This window comes from Sciurus vulgaris (assembly GCF_902686455.1).
Source record: "Sciurus vulgaris genome assembly, chromosome: 8".
Taxonomy (NCBI): domain Eukaryota; kingdom Metazoa; phylum Chordata; class Mammalia; order Rodentia; family Sciuridae; genus Sciurus; species Sciurus vulgaris.
In genome coordinates this window covers 83,830,356-83,852,122 of record NC_136468.1, presented here as the reverse complement: position 1 = coordinate 83,852,122, position 21,767 = coordinate 83,830,356, and the positions used below count along the sequence as shown (strand labels likewise).

Sequence of the window (21,767 nt, the reverse complement as noted above, 5' to 3'; positions counted from 1 at the left end):
CAAGTCATTTTGGGATATTCAGAAATAATCTATTGCCAGAGAAAAGCTGCAGTTTTCCCCCAGTTATGAAATATACTACATCATATCTCTCATACTTCAACTTTACAGACTGCTGTAAAAAATGTAACAGTGCACTTTTAATTTTTGAATAGTTTCTAAATGCATTTGAATAAATACTCTAGAAAACTTTGTTTCCTTCTTTCTACATGTAAATACCTTTGACTTAGTACTATGTAGGCATCATTCTAAATGCTAAAGGTACAATTGAAATCAATAGACAAATACCTCATCTTCATGGAGGCTTACCTTCTAGGGAAGGGCATTAGATTATACAGAATAAATTGAAATTACTATATATTAAAAGGTAAGTGCTAAGTAGCCAATATCATTATAGGAACAGTTTAGGATAGTTGTACTCATGTGTCTTTAAAAATAGATCATTATCTTGATTAGGATAAAGATTTTGCAGGTGTATAAGTAAGTCAAAACTAATCAAATTGTGTGTTTTAAGTACATCAGGTTTATTTTATGCCAATTACACTTCAATAAAACTTTTTTAAATGAAAAAAATTACATTGGCTGCAAGATAATTTAATGTATTTAAAGTATTTTTGGAATCAACTTGAAATAAAGTTCAGAGCCAAAAGAAAGAGAGTTAATTAAAATAAAAGAAATAACATAAGAGAAATAAAAGAAATTTAAAGTATGTACATTTGCCCCGAGTTGGTAAATAGCTGCTGTTGGGGTCGTAGAATCTATGTGCATAGAAATGTTTGATAAGGATATCAGCCTTTTACTACCTTAAACTGTGAAAGAAGCTTTCTTCAAGATGAATAACTGAACTGGGATGCACTCAAGGTCTTTTCAGCTTTATGAACCTGTCACTTTTAAATATTAGGCTAATTTTGCTTGCATACATACTAATAAAAAAAAAATGAGTGGAAGACCGAATTCATTTGCACAAACTCCAGCTGCCCTGGGTGTACCTCTGATGCAGAGGAAGAGCCCCATGGCTCAGCAAGGGTCTGTTTTCCACATAAGCAGACTTGAAGCAGCTATCCTTGGTGACAGGAAAACTCCCCAAAATGCTGTCAAGAGAGAACTGGAATAAAAGTGCCCAAATTAGAATAGGGTTTCTACTCTGCCCTGTCATGTTCGTGCCGTGGTTTTGTTTGGTTTGTTTTGGTTTGATTTTTTGGCAGTTCCCTTAGCTTCTCTCCTGATGACTAATATGGAGAATGTAATGTATTTGTCAACCATAATGGAAGCATTGGGAGATTTTATAAATTTATGTTGACAAAGTGATGAGATAATTAGAACTGGGTTGAAATGTTCTTTCGTTTATAAAAGCAGAGGCCCCAGACTGCATGATATTTGAGGCAGGACCCTTTCAGACCTGAAGGCCAGGGTTCAAAGATTACTCAGGACTCCAATTCATTTATGCAAGCCTCATCCCACTAGATGGATCCTTGGGCAGAATAATTGTCTGCGTTTAATGACATTAGGTGCTGAGTTAGAAGTTAACTAAGTTGCTTCAGTAATTGAGTGGACATTTGAATCTGGAAAAGCACTCAGATATACTCCTAGCTTTAGTCTAAAGATAATTTTTGTTAGAAACTAGAATCATGGATGAAATATATAACTGAAGTAAGAAAAAAAAAAAGTACCATCCAACTCAAGCGGTACACTCCCCAAGTCAGGCACTTCCCTACTGAGTGAACTAATCAGTAGGCATGGTGGGGCTCACCTATAATCCCAGCTACTCAGGAGTCTAAGTCAAGAGGATCACAAGTTTAAGACCAGCCTCAGCAACATAGTGAGATTCTGTCTCAAAATCAAAATTAAAAAGCGCTGGGTGTAGTTCAGTGGGAGAGTACCCCTGGATTAAATCCCCTTACCAGGAATAAAGAAAAAAAAGGTGATCTTCAGCACAAAAATCTGCTTGTTGATTTCCAACTGTGAGCAAGATGGCCAGCTAATTGCTTGAGAATGCTTAAAAAAAAAAAAAAAGAGGGAGAGATTCTAGACACACTATCAGACCACTCAGATAAGTGACTGAAAACCAGATTTGTCTCTGTATTTCATTTAAGATGTTCATCTTCTGGGTTAATCTATTTGCACCACCTTTTAACACGCAATATTATGTACAATAACAAGGGAATTGATGCTTTAACACTGCCAGTAGATTGTGGATTCATTAATACCCTTGTTGGTAATGAAGCAAGATGAAATGAAGTGAGACTGAACTGAAGTATGAGATCATTAACATACACTGACTAATAATGGAAATGTGGACATTTTCATTACAGCATAACCAGTGGGCAAAGGAAGATGTTTAATGGGTAAGGCTGTGATAAGTAGGTGTACAGCATACCTTTCAGAGAAATAGTGCCCATTCAGAATGAGAGTGGGTCACTGGGATGCATTTTTTAAAACTGCATCATTTTCCTGTTTACTCCATGCTTTTGCTACGGTTTATAATCTGAATTTTAATTTGATTTTGCAAATGATTTCAGCATAAAAGATTATAAAAAGTGTAATAGTTTTCCAATGAGTTTTGAGTTTTCAGTGAAAGGCAGAGTCAGTTATGTGTGGTTGCCCAATATTTGTAGTGAACTATGTGGAAATGAACATTTTCATTCAACTTTTAATTGTATCTTCTCTTTCAGTTTCTCCTCTTGTTTATTTTGTGCCCACTGTTGACATTTATGTAAATGAGTATGTATATTTATTAATAAAGTAAAAAAAAAAAAAGGAAGTTAATGTAAATTATGAGGTCCCAGTAGTAGTCCTTAGTTTTAGGGTTATACAAATAAGACTTTGGCTTACATCTACGTAGTCTTCTTGATGTAAAATAATTTTTTTTTAAATTGCTTTTTGGTACCAGGAATTGAATTCAGGGACATTCTACCACTGAGCTACATCCAGATCCTTTTTTATTTTTTGAGACAGGTTCTTGTTAAGTTGCTGAGATGACATTGAACTCACAATCCTCCTGCCTCAGCCTTCTGAGCCACTAGGATTACAGGCATGCACCACAGTAGCTGGTTGATGGTTGCTTTCGAAACACAAATCCTCAGTCTAACTCATTAATTTTCTATCTGTAATTCTTTAGAAAAATAATTCCTACAGCGTAGCTTTTCAAAGTAGTGGTAGCTCGGAATTTCATTCTTTTAAAAGGAAAATTCTGTTCTCAAGTTTTTAAACCAAAATTGTCAATAAGTTTTGTGTCACTTGGCATACTTAAAACTGGATTTTAGTAGAAAATTTTGTCCGTGCCCTGCTGTATTTTCAGAATCACCTTTCAATGTGTGGTATAAATCAGGCCTTTCTGAAGGAGCAACAGAAATTGAAAGGAGACATTCATGAAGACAAGACACTGTGTCAATAGGGAGTTTGAGAATTAATAAATAGTTTTAGCGCAATGAAGTTTTTCTTCTAACACCAGTGACTGAGATTGCTTGAGGGGCAGGAGTGTAGCTCAGTTGCCTGCCATGGGTGCAGCCCTGGCTTGGATCCCCACATTGGGGGAAAAAAAAACCAAAAAACAAAAAATGTGAAATAGCTCCAGACAAGTCAGAGATTGGTAAAACTCTTTCTTTCTCTCCCTGTCTCTTTCTCTGTGTCTCAGAGATCTTGTGTCATCTCTCCAGACAACTTGGATTTAAAGTGAGAGTATCAGATGTCCTTGTCTGAATTTTAAAATACTGTGACATCTTCCTCAACAGTTAGCATCCTATCTGAAAAATGGAAACAAAAAAAAATTGCGTAACTGTGTGTACTTCAGATCATCTTGCAAGTGTGCAGAAGTGTTGCTACTTGATGTCCCTTAGTTGAATTATAATCACTGCATGTTAACCTCTCACAGCATGCTTCAATCAAATTATTGCTTCATTTAAAGGTTGTAATACCACAGACAAGCTCATATGTAAAAGGAATATTATTTGTGTGGGAGAATTTTTGCCTTCACCTATTAACTGAGCTTTTCTTCATAGTTTTCTTTGTGTTCTCTCTCACCATAACTGTCCTCTCCCATTTCCCATGATTCTTGTGTTTTGCCCTTGGGCTCTCTCGATGTACAATTGAAACCATTCTTTTTACTGTGTTTGCAACTTTTTGCCTGAGCTTAAGCCTGCTACTGGGCTTGCAGTGCTTCCCCCACATTTCTGTTTAGAAATAAACAGAATTAGACGTAATTGTTGAATATAGGTGAACAGATAACTAAGCCCCAGAAATCTCAAACAATCTTGTCATAATCTAAATGTGACAGAAAATAATTTTCAGAGCAATTCCCTTTTCTGCTCCAGACTTGGTAGTCTTGTCTCTATTCATCATTTAACAATATTTGGTTAATTGTCTTTTAAGTCTTTTACATGAACGCCACTTAGTGTAAATATTACAAGTTGAAATTGCCCATTGAAATTACCTGACTGGATACTGACATTTAAATTCCCAGACTAAAAGTAATCATAGTTTTAGGCAGATGTGTGGATGCACTCTTCTGCCATCTTCCTTTATCTTATATCCCTTCCAGTGTGCTTTAAATGTTTCCATTGTGAAGAAGGATTCACATAGTACTTGGGGCAACTTAGGTTTCCCTGACCCCACCTTTTCTTCTGGTCTTGCTTGGTATCATTTATTGTGATTTGTGTCACAGATTTTTAGATTTCTCAAATCTAGTGTCACGTCATGGGTTTTATCATGGAAAAGAAAGGACTAGAGGAGTAGCTCGTGGCAGACCATGTGTTTGGCATGGGCAGGGGCCTGGGTTCAACCCCAGCACCCATCCTAATTTTGAATCTTCTCTCCAGAAATGACATACAAAATATGACTTCTGAGATCTTGATTCAATTTGATGTGAATTTGGAGACAATGCAAGCTATTTTTAATAATCACTAATGGCACTTGTAGACGATTTTGGCCAGCTCAAATTGTGCCAAGGTTGATTGGCATAGCATGCATGTCTCAGAATTAAGACATATTACACCATTTGACAGTCTCCTGGGGAGATTGGTTGGTCTTTCAAAACAAAAACATTTGAGGCAAATGTGTTTTTAGTGGATTCTAGAAATCCATAGTAGTGAGATCAGGATAAATCCACAGTACCTATTGCTGCTTATCTATTATTTTCCTACTGTTGATAATTGAAAATCAGATTATATTACTGATCACATGCTTGAACCTTTGAAAATGTGCAGTGTAAAGGTATTATGTGTGATTAGGCATTGACTGGCTGCATATTGTAGAAAAGCTAAGGGCAGTTTAAACATGGTATAAATATGAAATAGTTATTGAAAAATGCAGTCCAAAGCTGATCAGGCCACTCTGATATCAGCCCATGCTAAAATTCATTCCAACTCCAGTGTCCCTAGAGTCAGACCTTCATCTGACAGGCTCAGATGGCTACTAGCACGCTGGTCCAGGCAGCAGGATGCAGAAAGCATGAATATACATGTCCATCACATGGGCCTCTGTGGACCAAAACATAGTCCCATGGTCACATTTAGCTGCAAGTGAAGCTGGAAAATGCAGTGCTCTTTACTTTGAATCAGAATATCTAGGAAGCAAAATGCCCAGATTCTTAGAGAAATGGAAAATGGCATGTAATTTTATAATGGAAGTTGTCCTTAGTTTTTTTGTTTTGTTTTTGTTTTTGTTTGTTTGACACTGTAGATCTGAAACCACAACAATATATATGTTCTGTCAAAGAAACATAAACATATTGTGATGTAAAGCATTTTGAAAGCCTATAGATGGTTTGGATAAGCTCTTATAGTCACCTCACCAAGTCAATATTCTGGGCAAGGTGACATTCCAGTAATCCCAGCAACTCAGGAGGCTGAGGCAGGAAGATTGCAAGTTAAAGACCAGCACGAACAATTTAGTGAGCCCTGTCTCAAAGTAAAAAATGAAAAAGGGCTAGGAATGTAACTCGCTGGTGGAGTTCCTCTGGGTTCAGTTCCCAGTACTAAAAAAGAAAAATTTAGGATAAATCTTGTTTTTATTAGAATGCTAGATTTACTTAACTGTAAGTACCTCCTCATGTCTGACTTGGGCCATTGAATTCGTGTTTGAGAATTCTACATTTTTCACTCTAAAATCCTTAGACCATTTATATATATTACATATATATATAGATATACATATATATATACAAGTTACATATATATATATATATATGTATATATATTTTTTGATACTGGGAATTAAACCCAGGGGCACTTTACCACTGAGCTAGTTAAGTCACTGAAGCTGGCCTTGAACTTGCAGTCCTCCTGTTTCAGCCTCTTGAGTCTCCTGGATTATAGGCATGTGCTACCTTTTCATAAAAGAAATCAAACTTATCCTAAGAAACACTTCACATATTTTGCTTTGGAAGTTTTTTTTTTTTAAAAGAAAAAAACAAAGGCATGAGTAAAATGAATTATAGGAGTAGCTTATAGTGTATACTTCTGTATCATATTATTATAACAGTAAAAAGTATATATTGATCTCTGCCTGCCTGACACTCAGCTCTAAAAAACACTTTTCTGAGAGAGAGGAATGATAGGAGCAACTTTTATTTTAATGGTCAATCTCAGTCCCTGGTTTCTAACATAAGAGCTTCTAAGAGCCTTGGATGTTTAGAGTGATAAGAGCATCCTTTTGTATGCTAGTAACTGGTGACTAGGTCTCCAGATAGCTTGGGATGAGGGCTGGTCACCAGAAAGTCCAAGACTATCACCGGAGTACTGGACTGGTTAACCCATCCCATCACCTCCAAAGAGGGGAGCAGGCTGGGAGACTAACTCAGTTACCAGTGGCCCATGATTTAATCCATCCTTCCTACATAATGAAGCCTCTATAAGAATCCTGAACTGTGGAGTTTGGAGAGCTTCCAGGTGGTGAACACAGCCATCTGCCAGGTGGGTGGTACACCCCATCTCCACAGAGACTGAAGCTTCTGCGTAGGGGCCCTTTCAGAGCTCACCTTATGCAGCTTTTCATCTACCTGATTTTTCATCTGTCTCCTTTGTACCAGTGGCCTTTATAATGAACAGGGAATGTGCACCTGAGTTTTGTGAGCCATTACAGTAAATTATCAGACCTGAGGAAGGTTTTGTGAAAGCTCCCAGTGTATAGCTAGTTATCAGAAGTACAGGTGACAACCTAGGACTTGTGTCTGGTGTTTGAAGAGAAGTGAAGTCTCATAGAACTAAGCGCCTAACCTGTGCTGTCTGTACTAACCCCAGGTAGTTAGTGTCAGAACTGAATTGTAGGATGCCCAATCAGTGTGTTGACAGTAGACAAATCACTTTTTAAAAAAATTTTTGTTATGTTGTGTTTAGATTATTCTCGGTGATATTTCAGAATCCATGTGCTTTTTACATATCTGTAATATACCATGATTAATCATGTGATTTCAGTAGTAAGAGGAAGGCCTAATGACGTTTGTAGGTTTCAGTAATACACGAATTTGTTAAAAAACAAATGGGGCCAGGATTGTAGCTCCATGGTAGAGCATGTGTTTAGCAAGCAGGAGGTCCCGAGTTCCATCCCTAGCACCAAAAAACAAAACAAATCAAAAGGAGCTATTAGAACCATTTAAAACTAAGAAATTTGTGTGAGAGCCTTTAGCATAAGGGTGCTCAACATATTTTAGCCAAAAAAAATCTTAATCAATGACAGCCTGAAACATTTAATGATCTGTTTGCCCAGGTGTTGGGCTGATAGGCGTAGATCATACCTGAGATGAGAGACCACTGAGGCTTTGACATGGAAATCAGTTCTTTTAATCTAGGAAAGAGTGAACAAAATGTAATTCTGGTTAATAATTTTCAGTATCTCTAATGTTTGCTGTGGAGAAGTTTATCTAGAAGGAAAGATTTTTTTTTCTCTCATTAAAAAAAAGTTTCTGCCTTAACATTTCAGTTTTTTAAAAGTAGTATGTGTAATTGGCCATTAAAACATTTAATGAATTTGTGGTCTTACCCTTCCATGTGATGGTCAATTCTACCTTTAGAAGAGCAAATTGACTACTCAGTTATATCTACTGACTGTGGCCAATAGAAAATAACAAAATACCATTGGAGTAGGGACAAAGGAACTCCAGCATACTAGCACTCAGGGAAACCAACCTCACACACAGGCACCTTTGACTATGCATAGCCGAAGATCAGGCTCCTCTGTCTATGACTCTTCCCCTTTCCATACTTGGGGATTCCATGATGCTCCTGCACTCCTTCCCCCACCCACCAGCATGGACTGTTTGCACCTAAGCCCTCAGGAGAGCCAAGTGCAGTGAGCAATAGTGGCAGAGTTGGGGCTTAGCTGACTTTGGGAACCAGGCCCCTTCCAACACTGCCTTGTTGAGGAGCCTTAGGTTGGTATTCACCTCACTTAACAACCTCCTGTCATCATCTCAAGAGGCCATAAGGCCTGCCTCTTTTGGGAGAGTGCGCAGAGTTCAGATCTGTAGGTAAAGATCTCGGTGCCAGCATGCAGTATGTGCTCAATAAAGGAAGACTGTTAGGGTTATTTTCAAATGCAGTGGTTGCCATCACTTTCCCTCCATTGCTTTTCCTTATTGCCCAGTAAAGCCGCTGCTGCCATTTTGGTGCACAGTGAGGAATAGGCATGGTTTGAAACAAATCTGGGGTCTCTGGGACTGAAAGATGTGCTGGTAGTGGTGGGCAGGGGTGGAAGCATGCTCATTCACACCAGCAGGATATCCATCAGCCTGGGGCTTGTAGGCTGCCTAGTGTGGTCTTTGATTATCACCAAGCAGATTCCAAAACCCTGCAAACAGCTTCATGTCTTGCACAGCAGAGAACACAGTGATCAGCCCTTAACTAGTAGGATTTGAGTAAACAGTAGCTGACCAAACCTTTTTTTTTTTTTTTTTTTTTTTTTGGATAGAACATAAACCCTAATCTCCCTTTCACCTGTCTGTGAAAGAAAGCAGCTATGTGTTATTCAGAAGAATTAAAGAACTCCATTGACTGCTCTGGAACTCAGAACATAAGGCAGAGCTGCTGCCACTCATTGGCTGATATATTTGTCCTTGGAATATTTTAAAATGTGGGCAATACATTAAATTTTCTTGAATGCAAATTCTTAACTGTAAAAGAGGCAGTTGGCTATCCACTGCTTAACTTGGAGGGAAATAAGTTCTCTCCACTAGATCTAGAATTTCTGTCCTAAACAGATACAAAACAAAATGATTTTGTCTAAAATTCAGTGCTAGTGACTCCAAGTGACCAGAAAAACATTAACCTTCAGAATTGTGATGTATTTCACGTTTTGGAAAGAAGCTGATAATGCAGATTCTTCTTGGTGCCTGAGAAGTGAAAACATCACACCTGGACCTGAGATGATTCAAGTATTAGTGTCTATTAACTGCTTGAAATAACCATGTCTCAGGCTTCTAATTTAAGATATGTTTAGCTTAATTTTTCTCTATTTTCTGAAGCTTTCTCTTGTTTAGTTGACAAGCACTTAGGAACACAGTTTGTGCCTTAGCACTATGTGATATTAATCATGTGAACAAGCAGCAGTTCAGAGAGTCAATTATGTTAGACTGAGTGAATCCTAGAACAAAGATATTAATTTTTATTGGTAGATGCTGGCAGATTGGTATTGAAGGCCTCATACCCATGACAATTCCCACGCTCTGATCTATACTGTTAAATTAAGTGTTACTCACATTGATCATGAAGAATTTCTTTCTCCTGGCTTATTTTTTGAGAGTGACTGCTGTTCCAAATCAGTGAGCCCTACAACTGTAACAAGAGTCTTTGGAGGAAGGATGATGTGTAGTTAAGAGCTGTAGGTATATTCTTAGTTCCTTCTAGTATCACTAGACCATGTCCCCAACATTTACTAAGGGCCACCCCTCCAAGGTCAGCACATCAGGGACTGTCTGCAGAACACGCAGAACCTCCTCCCAGCAGTGTCTGCATTCCAATCCTCTAGCCTTCTGGACTTCTATTACATTTGTGTCTCTCAATTCTCTACTTCTCTTTTTCTTTGCTTTCTTCTTCCTAATTTCTCCTTTTTCTTACCATTGCCCAAACATGAATACCTACTCTAGCTCAACCCTTAGACCACTACTTGTCTTTCCAGTGAATGTATCTGAAAATCCATGGTGGCCTCACCCTTCCTATTTATATAGTGGTTCCATAATCATAACTCTAGCCTTCTTTGGCAACCGCAGACCTTTGGTATTTTGCCCAATGGCTTCACTTAGGATAACCAGGAAAGCCAGGCTCAACAGGTTCATAAGGGTAAACTCAACTCCCTCTCTTTATTCTTTCCTGACTTTGCTAATACAGCAGTCTTGAGCCAACCATTTCTTTCTCATCACTCCCCTTCTTGAAAACTTCCACTGACTTCCCTTTTTCTATGGAATGAGCCCCAAGTCCCTAGTCCAGCTCTCAGAGGCCCTCCAGGAATTGACCTTGCCCTACTATTCTGTTGTACTCTGAAGTCTGCTCTATTGCCATTTTACAACTATTCTGTAGACCAGGACTTAACAAACTTGCACATCTACACAGTTAAAAGCGAGTGAGTAAAGCCAGCCAGGGCAGAATGATGATAAACTGGAGCAGGCACCCTGCATAAACAGGTAAATTGGCTCTAAACCAGGTTGTCAATATGCGAGGCAGGCCAGGTATTGCCAGGATCTTCTGATTTTTAATTATTGCCAAATACCAAAAAACATGTTTAAAAGCTGCTAAACAAGGCCTGCAGGGCAGTTTTGTGAATCAGTCAGACACACCCACATCTTTTCCTTTACAACTTTCTCCTCTAATTCTTATGGGAAGTTCATAGTCAGTTCTCTATACTCAGCTTTTGTTGGTTGATTGGTGACACTTGGAGAATTGGGACAGAGTCTGAGTAATTTTATCATACGAAAATAAAAGACAGGCAGTATTGAAGGAAGGCTGCTGTGGACCAGGGTCTCTGCTGGTTGCTTTAGTTACGCTGTCCTAGTAAATCCTCACTGCAGCTCTGCTAGATATTAAGATGCCATCCACTGCACTAGTGACTTCACTGAGGCCCAGAGAGGTTAGGCGTACTGTACTACAGGCTACCCCAGTAGAATTTCAACTCTCTAATCCCCTTTGAATTTTTATATCATTTTCTGGGTTTTTCAGCAGTCTTAGAAGACTCACGTGAGAGCCACAAATAGGTTATAATTGTGTTCCTATACTGAGAGCAACTAATTGGGGCTGGGATAGAAGTTGCTCATAGGGCCTCTTGCCTCTCCTAATCCAAGGGGGATCTGCAAACATAGCCCCTTCGCTGTGTGCCGCAGCAGCCTGCTCGTTGCTTCTTGTGCCTCCTAGAAACAGTTTACAAATTCAGTGTGTGGATTTAAACGTAGCTAATAACATAATACCTGTTGGATTCCAACCTTTATTTCCCAAAGAAAAGCAGGAAAGATTCCACAACAAAACTTTACAGTTAAAATAAAAATAGACTTGATTATTTGAAGAGCACACCCAAGCCCTGTCTATACTAAGTTCCTGCCATTAAAGAGATAACTTTGAAGATTTTATATGCAAACAACATTAAATAAATAAGCATTTCTTGTGCAACAAATACCTAAAAACAGGATTAAATCTCAAGATTTGTTAGTTTTAGAATGGGTATGTAAAACTCTGGTGAAATTGTAAAAAATAGACAGGAAATGAATGAATTTAAAAGCCGTGGTAAACAGCTATATTTAAAGTTATTAATATCACTTTCAGAAATGTAAGATACACCAGGAAAGAATCAGAGCTTTAATAGCTTAGCACTTTAATTTATGTCTTAAAGTCTGAACATTAATTTTTTTTTAAATTTGTGCTTAATCAAATTACATGGTACATTTTGGCAGTATTCACAAAATAATGGTGTTATAATATTCCAGGGCCAGAAATGGACCCTTTTGAGTTCAAAGCTTTTCTTGGCTCCTTGAAGTCAAGGTTTATGTAGGTAGGACATATTTTAGTGTGGCTTAAATTCCACTGCATCTGCAGTAGAAGTGCAGGTGAAACAAAACTGCTAATAGTACTTAGGGGAATATGAGTTAGCACAGAGATGTTGAATGTTCACATTACCATACTTAGATTAAATAGCTACCACAGGCAGTTGCCTGTCAGACTCTTCATTTGCTTTCTTGGTAATTCACTTTAACAGATGAGTGGTTTCATTATTACAGTACATTTTTGCTTATGAGTGCTGAAAAAATAACAGAGGTAGATTTCTAAAGTTATTCCTAAGTAACGCTACCCTCCTTATGATTTCTTCTATTTCATGGATTTTGTTTTGTTCTGTTCTTTTTTTTTTTTTTTTTTTTTAACCAAAGAAAGAAAAGCAGGGCATTAAGCTTAACCCTTTGGTAATATTCAGAGCAGTTTCTGTAATTTGATTACATTTGCATAACAGAATGCTATCAAAAGGGTCTGTACCAAACTGCTTACTGTTCTGCCTTGACACAACTCAGGGATACTCTAGAGACACTTGTGTTTTGAGGAAATAAAATGGGAATTTTTAGTGCTTGCTAACACTGGAAATAAGGATGAGAAATATTTTAATTGATACGTAAAGGAAAATATGTTTAAGTAGAATCAAATAAAAATGGTGAATTGCTTTCTTAGGCCTTAAAATTTTAAATAATAGCAAGTGATAGGGAGTTCTGTGTTATATCAGTATGACAATTATACCTAGGAATTTTAGAGCCATTCCTATTTTAATTGCAAACTGATGTATTTTATTTCAAGTTACATAGTTCTTAAAACTAATAGTTTACCTTCTTATTTTGATGATTAGCTATGTGTTACTTTTATACTGTAAGAGTTAAAAGAGTCACTAGAGAAAGATTCTTTTTAGGGAACAAGGGGTGTAGCTCAGTGGTAGAGCACATGGTTAGCATGCATGAGGCCCTGGGTTCAATCCTCAGCACCACAGAAACACTGTTCATTTTGGTGGAAGTGGGGAGGATGATACCAAAAGTGTAGTGAAGAGGAGCAGGCATGGTGTGCATACCTGGAATTCCAGCTACTCTGCAGGTTGAGGCAGGAAGATCATGAGTTCTGAGTTCGAGACCAGCCTGGGCAACATTTTAAGTCCTTGTCTAAAAAGAAAAAAAAAAAAAAAAATCAGTGATGAGCCAAGAATTTCAAAGAAAAGTTGTTTTTTTTTTTTTTTTGTATATTAATACCTAGATATTCAGAGAGTTAGAAATCAAAATGAATACATCTCTTTATTCAGAACGTTATTATATATGGCAGCTATGAATTTGTTTAAATGAAAGATGCTTTTATGTGCACAAAAGTGCTTTTCTGTCTAGCCTTAAATTACTATTAATTAAGTACTATGTAATATAATAGATAATTATAGTGTTTTAATATGGATGCCAGTGGATTTGCTAGTCTTTCTAAATGTCTATTGTGGACTAATAGTCTTCAGGGGATCATTCATATAGCCATTGTGGTTCTAAAAATATCTCTAAGTACCATTGGGACAGACTTTTTTGAAACATAGTTATTATAAAATGCTCTTTTATTTGAAGTGCATCATTTTGATTATAGTTTTTTAATTCATATTACTCAATTACTTCAGAATCTGTATAGCAAGAAAAAAAATGTCATTGTGGAAAAAGAAGAATGGAAAGCTCTAGAAAAATTTCAGAACAATATAGAAGTTAAGAAAAAGATTGAGTTAGGAATATAGGGAGTCTTCTATTCATTAAGATTTTTAATTATTCTGTTCATTAGGATGTTACTGGAGATGTTTTTATGCAGCCTCTTGTTTTTATTTTAATTAATTTTTCTATGGCAGAGAGATAATTAGGTAAATGCTGTTGGATATTAAATATGGTCGTAGTTTGGGGGAAAATAAGCACTTCTGGGTCAAAGCCCTTAACAAAATCTTGTGGTATGCGAACTGATAAATTGAATTGGATGCCAGATGGGTTTGCCACCATCTAGCAAGACTCTCCTAGCCACTCAGTTCATTATTAAGGTTGCTCCAGCATAGGATGGCTGATTATGTCAAAGTTAATGGTGTACTTTTTAATCTCAGCTACTAATGGAGTAAATCTTGATTAGAGAATAGTTCCAACCTCATTAAATACAGCTAAGTGTAAAAACATTCCAGAATTTGAACCTGTATGTCACATCAAGCACTTTAAATGTCAAACGTGAATTCCTTATCGTTATCCCTCAAGGGTTTTTGTATATTGGTGGTTCCTACCTGTAAGAGCCCACTGAAGTCCCCAACATAGATTCTAGACTACTCCGTTGTCTTTGCTGCCTGTATCTAACATTGCACACAAAAAGACTCAGTTTAATTTCTAGTCAGACCAGAGAAGTTGAATTTTAATCAACCACATTTATTACAGCAAAATTTTGCCATTATGGGAGTGTTAATATTAAATAGCATCCAGAGTGACAGCTTTCAAGTTGTATTTCCAAACTATCCTAGGGTTTCAGACACTATGTAAATGGTTGATTTCAATTTCAACAATTTAAAAAACTATAATAAAAGTCACTATCCCAAATTTTTCATTATAATTACCAGTCATTAACTTGTACTGCCAGGTGAACTACTTTGGGGCAGATCTAGAATATAGCTTCTTATGCCTTTCTGTATGTATATTTTAAACTTTTGTGAACAAAGACTCTAATTGGGACCTTCTAGTTCCTCTGTGAATGCGGGCTGTGTATTGTCTGATCACCAACATAGCTTTCTTGTATAGGCTTAATACAGGCCTCACCTCCCCCTGCAAAACCCACGCACACCTGCCTGGAGATTTGCTTTAGGCCAGTGATTGCTTCATTGCTGGCATGTTGCAGTGAGATGCAGCATTGCAAGTTTAAGCTTATTTTAGTTGCCATTCGTCAAATTTATTATTTTGGTAAGAAATATCATAAATATCTTTGGTGAAGATCTCATACTCTTAATTAACACTTCTGGTTCATTTTAATTAATAGCATCTTGCGATTTAAAAACAAGCTTTGCTTTTTGGCATTACCCTTTGCAACCACTTACTAGTGTGGATTAGAATTACCTTAATGTTCTGTAAGCAAACAAAACATAGAAATAAATTAATCCATGCTGCTGATATAGCTGATACAGTCATCAGCTACAACTTCTTTTTTTTTTATTTTGTAAGGTACTGGGATTGAACCGAGCATCTCCCACATCTTGGGCAAGCACTCTACCACCAAGCTACATCCCCAGTTCTTTTAAAATTTTATTTTGAGACAGGGTCTCACTAAGTTGCCAAGGTTGACCTCAATGTTGCAATCCTGCCTCAGCCTCCCGAGTAACTGGAATTATAGGCATCCACCACTATGCCCAGCCACAACTTTATTATTATTATTATTATTTTATTCTTACAGACTGCAGTTTCACTCATTGTACACAAATGGGGTACAACTTTTCATTTCTATGGTTGTATACAATGTAGATTCATACCATTCGTGTAATAATACATGTACGTAGAGTAATAAGATCTGTCTCAGTCCACTGTTTTTCCTTCCTCCACCCGCTCCTACCCCATTTCCCTCTACACAATCCAAAGTTCCTCTGTTCTTCTCTTACAGCCCCCACCACCCCCTCCCTTGTTATGTATCATCATCCACTTATCGGAGAAAATTTAGGGCCTTTGATTCTTTGAGATTGACTTATTTCACTTAGCATAATATTCTCCAACTCCATCCGTTCACCTGCAAATGCCATAATTTTTATTTTTCTCTATGGCTGAGTAATATTACATTGTGTGTATATACCACAGTTTCTTTATCCATTCATCTATCGAAAGGCATCTGGGTTGTTTCCACAATCTCTATTGTGAATTGAGTAGCTATAAACATTGATGTGGCTGTGCTACTGTAGCGTGCTGATTTTGTCCTTTGGGTATAAACTGAGGAGTGGGATAACTGGGTCAAATGGTGGGTCCATCCCAGGTTTTCTGAGAAATCTCCATACTGCTTTCCAGAGGCAGCCACAACTTCTTATGTGAGAATTTTGTATGTGTAAATATGGCCTTGTAGTTTGCCTCGATCAACTTTTAGAGTAAATGCAACTAGTTGTTTTTAAAAATTCCAGAATTTTTCTTTCATCCAATGTTTAACTTATATTTGTACATGTGTGTACTAGGTGATTATTTATACCTACACATTTATAAAGTATAGACCTTAGCAAGCATAAATACTATGTAGTGTACGCCTCAGCTCAGGCTGCTGTAACAAAACACCACAGACTGGTAGCTTATGTCTTGTGGCTCTGGAGGCTGGGAACACTGAAGATCAAGGTGCTGGCAGTCAGTGTCTGATGAGGGCTCAATTCCTGGTTCCTAGGTTGCAGTGATCTCTCTGTGTTCTTGTATGGTAGATAAAGGAAGTCAGGACTCTTACAGGGACACTAAGTCTATCCATGCAGGTTTCACCCTTATAACCTTATCTAGTCCTAATTACCTCCCAAAAGCTCCTCTTACTACCACCACATTATGGAGTGAGGTTTTGATTTATGAAGGAGGGGGTATAAACCTTCAGTCCATCATAGTATAAAATCTTTTTACCAGTATAACTTATTACTGTTTTATGCAATTAAAAATTTGATGACCAAAATGTAAAATTAAAGTTAAGTCACATACAAAATGAATTTTAAGTTAAAGAGCCTAGACAAGGACCACTCTGTCAAAATCACTACTCTGCATCCTACGTATAATCTTTTCCATCATTTGGGAAACTATGTTGGAGTTTGGAGTTTGTCTGTTTAGCAGCCTCATATTCTAAGAACAGGCAAGACAAAGAGGAGATTAAAAAATGGAACCTCTTTTTCTTAAAAGAAAAAGGAATTAGGAAGTTGCGTGTTGTGCTATGCTGTGTCTGCTCCCCAGTTTTAAGTGGACTCAGCTCAGTCTGTCTTCATGATAGTCAGAAAATCACACATCATTTTCCCAACTTCTTAGAGATAGATACATTTGAGAGATGAAAGTGAGTGGCCTTGGACTTCATATGTGTCTTCTGGGTTTCATTTTCCATTGTTCTTACCCTCAATGTAAATAAATGGCTTTGGAAAGCCTTAATTTATTAGAACATGAAGGCTTTGTTCCCTGTAGGACTGGAGTATATATACTGTGGAAATCTTACAAAATTTATTTTTTAACACATTATTTGTGCATTGGTTTTTCCAAGTACCTTTACCTACAAATATAACTCATGTTTTGGGGAGGGGGAAGATGAAAGTTGTATGTTTAGATAGCCTTGCAAGAAAACATATCCCATTGCTTGAGGCTTTCTATGTGAAGAATTTTTCAATTCCTAACTTTAGTACAAAATGTGTTTTGTAGCTAAAATTCTACTCCCACCCTTCCTGACGCCATCATTGACCAGGTTTCTGCCTCATGCACTGTTAGAGGCTGGATCACAGCTGCCCTCCTGGTTGCCTGTTTGCTTACCTCACATTTGTTTTTTTTGCAGAGACCCTCCTCGATGACTTCCTTCTCACGTACACCGTCTTCATGACAACTGATGACTTGTGCCAGGCGCTCTTAAGGCAATATCCTTCATTAACTTCAGGATGCTGCGTGGGCTCCTCTCAGACAGATGTCCCACATTAGGAATTAACTGCCTTTCTTAATTTACTCACCCCCACGGTAGAGTGCGGACATGTTAAATATTAATGTCATGATGTCCAAGGTAAAAGATGGAATGAGACAGAATAGACAGGGGCAGATGGAAATGCAGAGCTGCCGTTTTCACATTCTACGGTCTGGGTAAATGATACTGCTTATGTTATGTTTGCTTTACATCTGCTTCTCATGATTGTTTAGAAATCTGGAGATAAAATGGGCCTCAGAGTCAAGAGGTTGAGTGGACAGGCCAGTATCACACAGGAAGTGGCCTTAGAGGAGAATTGGTCTGTCAGAGTCAGACCACTTGTGCAGAAAACGAATGCACATGTGTGATGTGGTGTTCCTGGGCAAGTATCCCTGGGGACACAGATCATTCTCATACAAGGAGGTCTAAATTTGCCTCTGGAATCAACTGTCACCCTCTCAGAGCTTTGTCACTGCGTGCTGTCTTAGAACGATGGATGTGATTAAGCGGCTAATAGCCTTATAATTTTACCCACTAACTAGAAGGGATGCCACATGGAAGCATCAGAAGGCCATAGGACGAAGCCACACAACTTCTCCAAAGTCTCCAGATGGTCTTCTTGCTTCAAAAATGCTTAAAGAAGCTGCTTCCAGAGCATTTAAGTTTTTAATAAATCAATTTAGATTTAATTAAAACTTTTATTCTTAGAATTAAATTAATTAAAGACTTTAAGCATTTAATAAAAAACCTTTACATTTTCATTAAATCAAAGTGAAGATTCTATTCCAGCCTGTTTAAAAAAAAAAAAAAATCAGGAAAATAGTATGCTTTTTGTACTTGCCAAAGTTTTATTAAGACCTAATGATAATGGCCACTTAATGTTTTTTTCCTGTTAAGTAATTATTACATGTCTCCCAACTTCACAGCATTTTCTTGCCTTAAAGAACACTTTAAAACTCCACAGAGTACATAATAATAAAAGTAATATCATCTTAAAAATATATACAAGTTAGAAATGGTGATCATTTTCAGAGTGCTTTACTGTATCCTCTGACCAAGCGAAGGTATAGGAATTTTGACAATTTTTAGAATTGTTTCATAATTCAAAATTTCTGATCTTGAAACATAGTTTTCAATTTGCAAAGTTTCAATATGTATGGACTTCTTTCATAGTTTCCAAATGGAGCATTGCTAATAAATGTAGCAATAATTATGAAGTTTTAAATTTCTCCTTCAGACATATTTGGAAAAAAAAAATCTGTGAACTAATTTCATCTACATTTTAATACTAACCTGTTTCTAAAACAATTACTACCTATTAAGTAATATGAATTATATGTGTATAGTGAATTAGATACCTTCAAACTATTACCTTTAACTATGATCCTAATATTTTTATTACCATTTGATAATTTCATTTCTTGGAGGATATTACTAAGTAATCTCTGAAAGTTTCCTTGGCTATAAATATGTTTTGAGTCTTTGACTAAGAAAATTTAGTTCAAATTCTTAGTAAACTTTTTATGGATTATCAAGATCCATGAAATCTAAAACATTTTAATCCAGTCTTTCTAGATGACTATTTCTGTATTTGTACACACATGGCCATCTTTGAAATCTCATAAACAGAAAACAAAAACATGGCATCCATATTAAAGTGAGATATTTGTGTGCATCTTAGTGAATATGTCTTTTATATTCCACTACTACCAATTTCTAAAGAGCAGTGCAGATTTGGGGAGGGGTATTTTTTTTCCCTGTGATTCTTAAACATTATTTATAGATTAGAGCTATTTGTGTGGGTTTGAATATTTTATATGAGTATTTTTATTGTAATAGGATTAGTAGCTTTCAGCTTTTATAATCATAAAGCATATTAAGCTATAGCTCTGGGCCAGTTAATATTCATGCATTACACAGAAGTTGTAACTCTCACTCAATGCCTTCACACTGTCCACCCACCCCAGCTGAATTTATAAATCAGTATAATTTAGCATGGACAAGAGGTAAAAGAATTTGTGTACCTTAATGTAGGAAAGGTCAATAACACAAATGCAAATTTAATCAGTAGATATTTTAAAAATATGTATCTTTCAGAGAGGAAAGAACAAAGTGAAACAAATAAATGTTAATTACTACAAATAGATACAGCCCCTAAAACTGCTTTATTCTGCTGGTCTGTAATTGTAGAATACATATATGCAATTTGAATTAAAAGCTTATATCTTTGATTATATGTGCTGACCTAAAGAAAAAAAGAAGTTGTTGGTATATTTAATTGTCCAGCTTATTTTTTCTTTATATTAGTTAAGATGTTATTTTCACAGGAAAAGGAAAAAAGAATATTTGTATAAATAGAAATGCTGCAGGACAAATCTTTATATTTTGACTTTCAGAGAAGAACTAAAACAGATTTTCGTGTGCTTCACTGATTCTTTTTTATTGGCGGACATTAAAGATGACTCCAGGATTCTTGTAGAATAGGGAGACAGGGACTGATTTATGTTTAAAAATATTTGCAAAGCCTGGTTAGACTGTCTGCGTTCTTTTTAAAATGATGGGAAACAAACTGAGGGCCTTTTGCACTCTATCAATGGGCTTCATCCTCAGCCTTCTACTTTAGAATTATTTATCAGCATTAAAAAATATATAATCCTATTGGCAACCTCAAGGTTACTTGTGTTTGGTATCACAGTGTTTCCTAAACCTAGTTAACTTTTTGGTGTGTTCACAATGTTCAGAAATGAGGTTTTAGAGGCAAAAAGAATAGATTAGTTTAGAAAATTCCAAGCTGCTGTCTCATTCCTAATCATTTAAACACTTCGCCTTTGGTTTGTTTTCCTCCTCCCTCCCTCCATTCCACCCTCTTTCCTGTAGTGGAGATTGAACCCAAGGGTGCTTTACCACTGAGCTATGTCCCCAGCCCTTTTTATTTTTATTTTGAGACATCATCTCACTAAGTTGCGGAGGTCGATCTCAATCTTAAATCCTGGTGCCTCTGCCTCCCAAGTCTCTTGGATTATAGGCCCATGTCACCATGCCTAGCTGCTGTTATTTGTATATCATTTTAACAATTAACACGTGCTCATTATATACAAATAGGAAATGGTAGTAAGTAAAATAATTCATGCACTCTGAAATCTCTTGACACTTAGAAACCACTGTTAACTATTCTGAATATATCCTTCCAAATGATGAAATTATTTATGTAAGCATTATTAACAGAAATGGATTACCCCAACATATCCTTTTCTTATGGCTTTTCTGCTCAACAGCACATTGTAACTTTTCCATGTCTAATGTAAACTACCAGACCATCGTTTTTATGGCTGTAGAATATTCCATTGAATGGGTATTATAGTAATCTAGTTAACTATTCTCCAATGATGAAGCATTCAGGTTCTTTCCTATATTATTTTTAAATTTTCTTTTAATGAATATGAAAATTAGCTGTCCTTTTACCTATGTGTTTATGCACATATCTAATTCTTTTTTCAACTTAATTCCTAGGATTGGACGTTTGAATCATACCACAAATTGTGCTTCAGAAATCTGTGTTCATTTGAAACTACTTTAGGGGTAATTGTTATTTCAAAATGCAAATTTATGAGGATTAGAGAATATCTGTCCTAATTCTGATTTAACTTTTATTAAAATAGTGTTCACCTATGTGGAGGTCTTCTCTAGAAGCCACCCTTGAAATCAACAGCCATCTGGTGTCTCTGAATGGATAGTAATCTCATGCTGCCTCTGGGACTTTGTCAGCAGCTGCCAGTATGATGGTTTAGTCCTCCATGCCAGGGCCTGCCACCCAGGACACATCCTTGGGTTGGTTTTTGCTCTTTTTAGTGCACACCTTTTGCTTTTCCTTTCTCTTCCTGAATTTTTAGGTACTTGCAGATTCTTGAGGAAATGTGCTTTAACCTATTTTGCAAAGACACAAATAAATGAATCTCTTTTTTTTTTTATTTCAACAACATAATATTCTTTCTTAACCGTTTGCACCTATTCTGCTAAAAAGTATCAAGGCAAAGAGGAAAACTCAGATGTTCCATGTCGGAAACGTAAAGTCTTGCATCTTGTTTCCCAGTGGATTGCTCTCTACAAAGACTGGCTCCATGAAGATGAACATTCAAAAATGTTTTTAAAGGTAATCTAATGCCTCCAGATATTCTTCGATGCCAAATG

The 21,767-nt window shown here is 36.8% G+C and overlaps 1 protein-coding gene and 1 long non-coding RNA gene across 2 annotated transcripts in view; one reads left to right on the top strand and one right to left on the bottom strand.

Moving 5' to 3' along the window:
- The window catches only part of RAPGEF5 (Rap guanine nucleotide exchange factor 5), a 225,092-nt gene that overhangs the window by 160,818 nt on the left and 42,507 nt on the right, over window positions 1-21,767 (top strand). The window contains exons 12-13 of the mRNA XM_079151937.1: window positions 17,460-17,538; window positions 21,585-21,729. Of these exons, the coding sequence (XP_079008063.1) occupies window positions 17,460-17,538; window positions 21,585-21,729 (224 nt within the window). The remainder of the gene's footprint in view (window positions 1-17,459; window positions 17,539-21,584; window positions 21,730-21,767) is intronic.
- LOC306668503 lies at window positions 8,847-21,718 on the bottom strand. Its single transcript, XR_013765881.1, has 2 exons — window positions 21,576-21,718; window positions 8,847-17,529 (listed from the first exon to the last, which is right to left on the bottom strand). It is a non-coding gene; the product is annotated as an uncharacterized lncRNA (long non-coding RNA).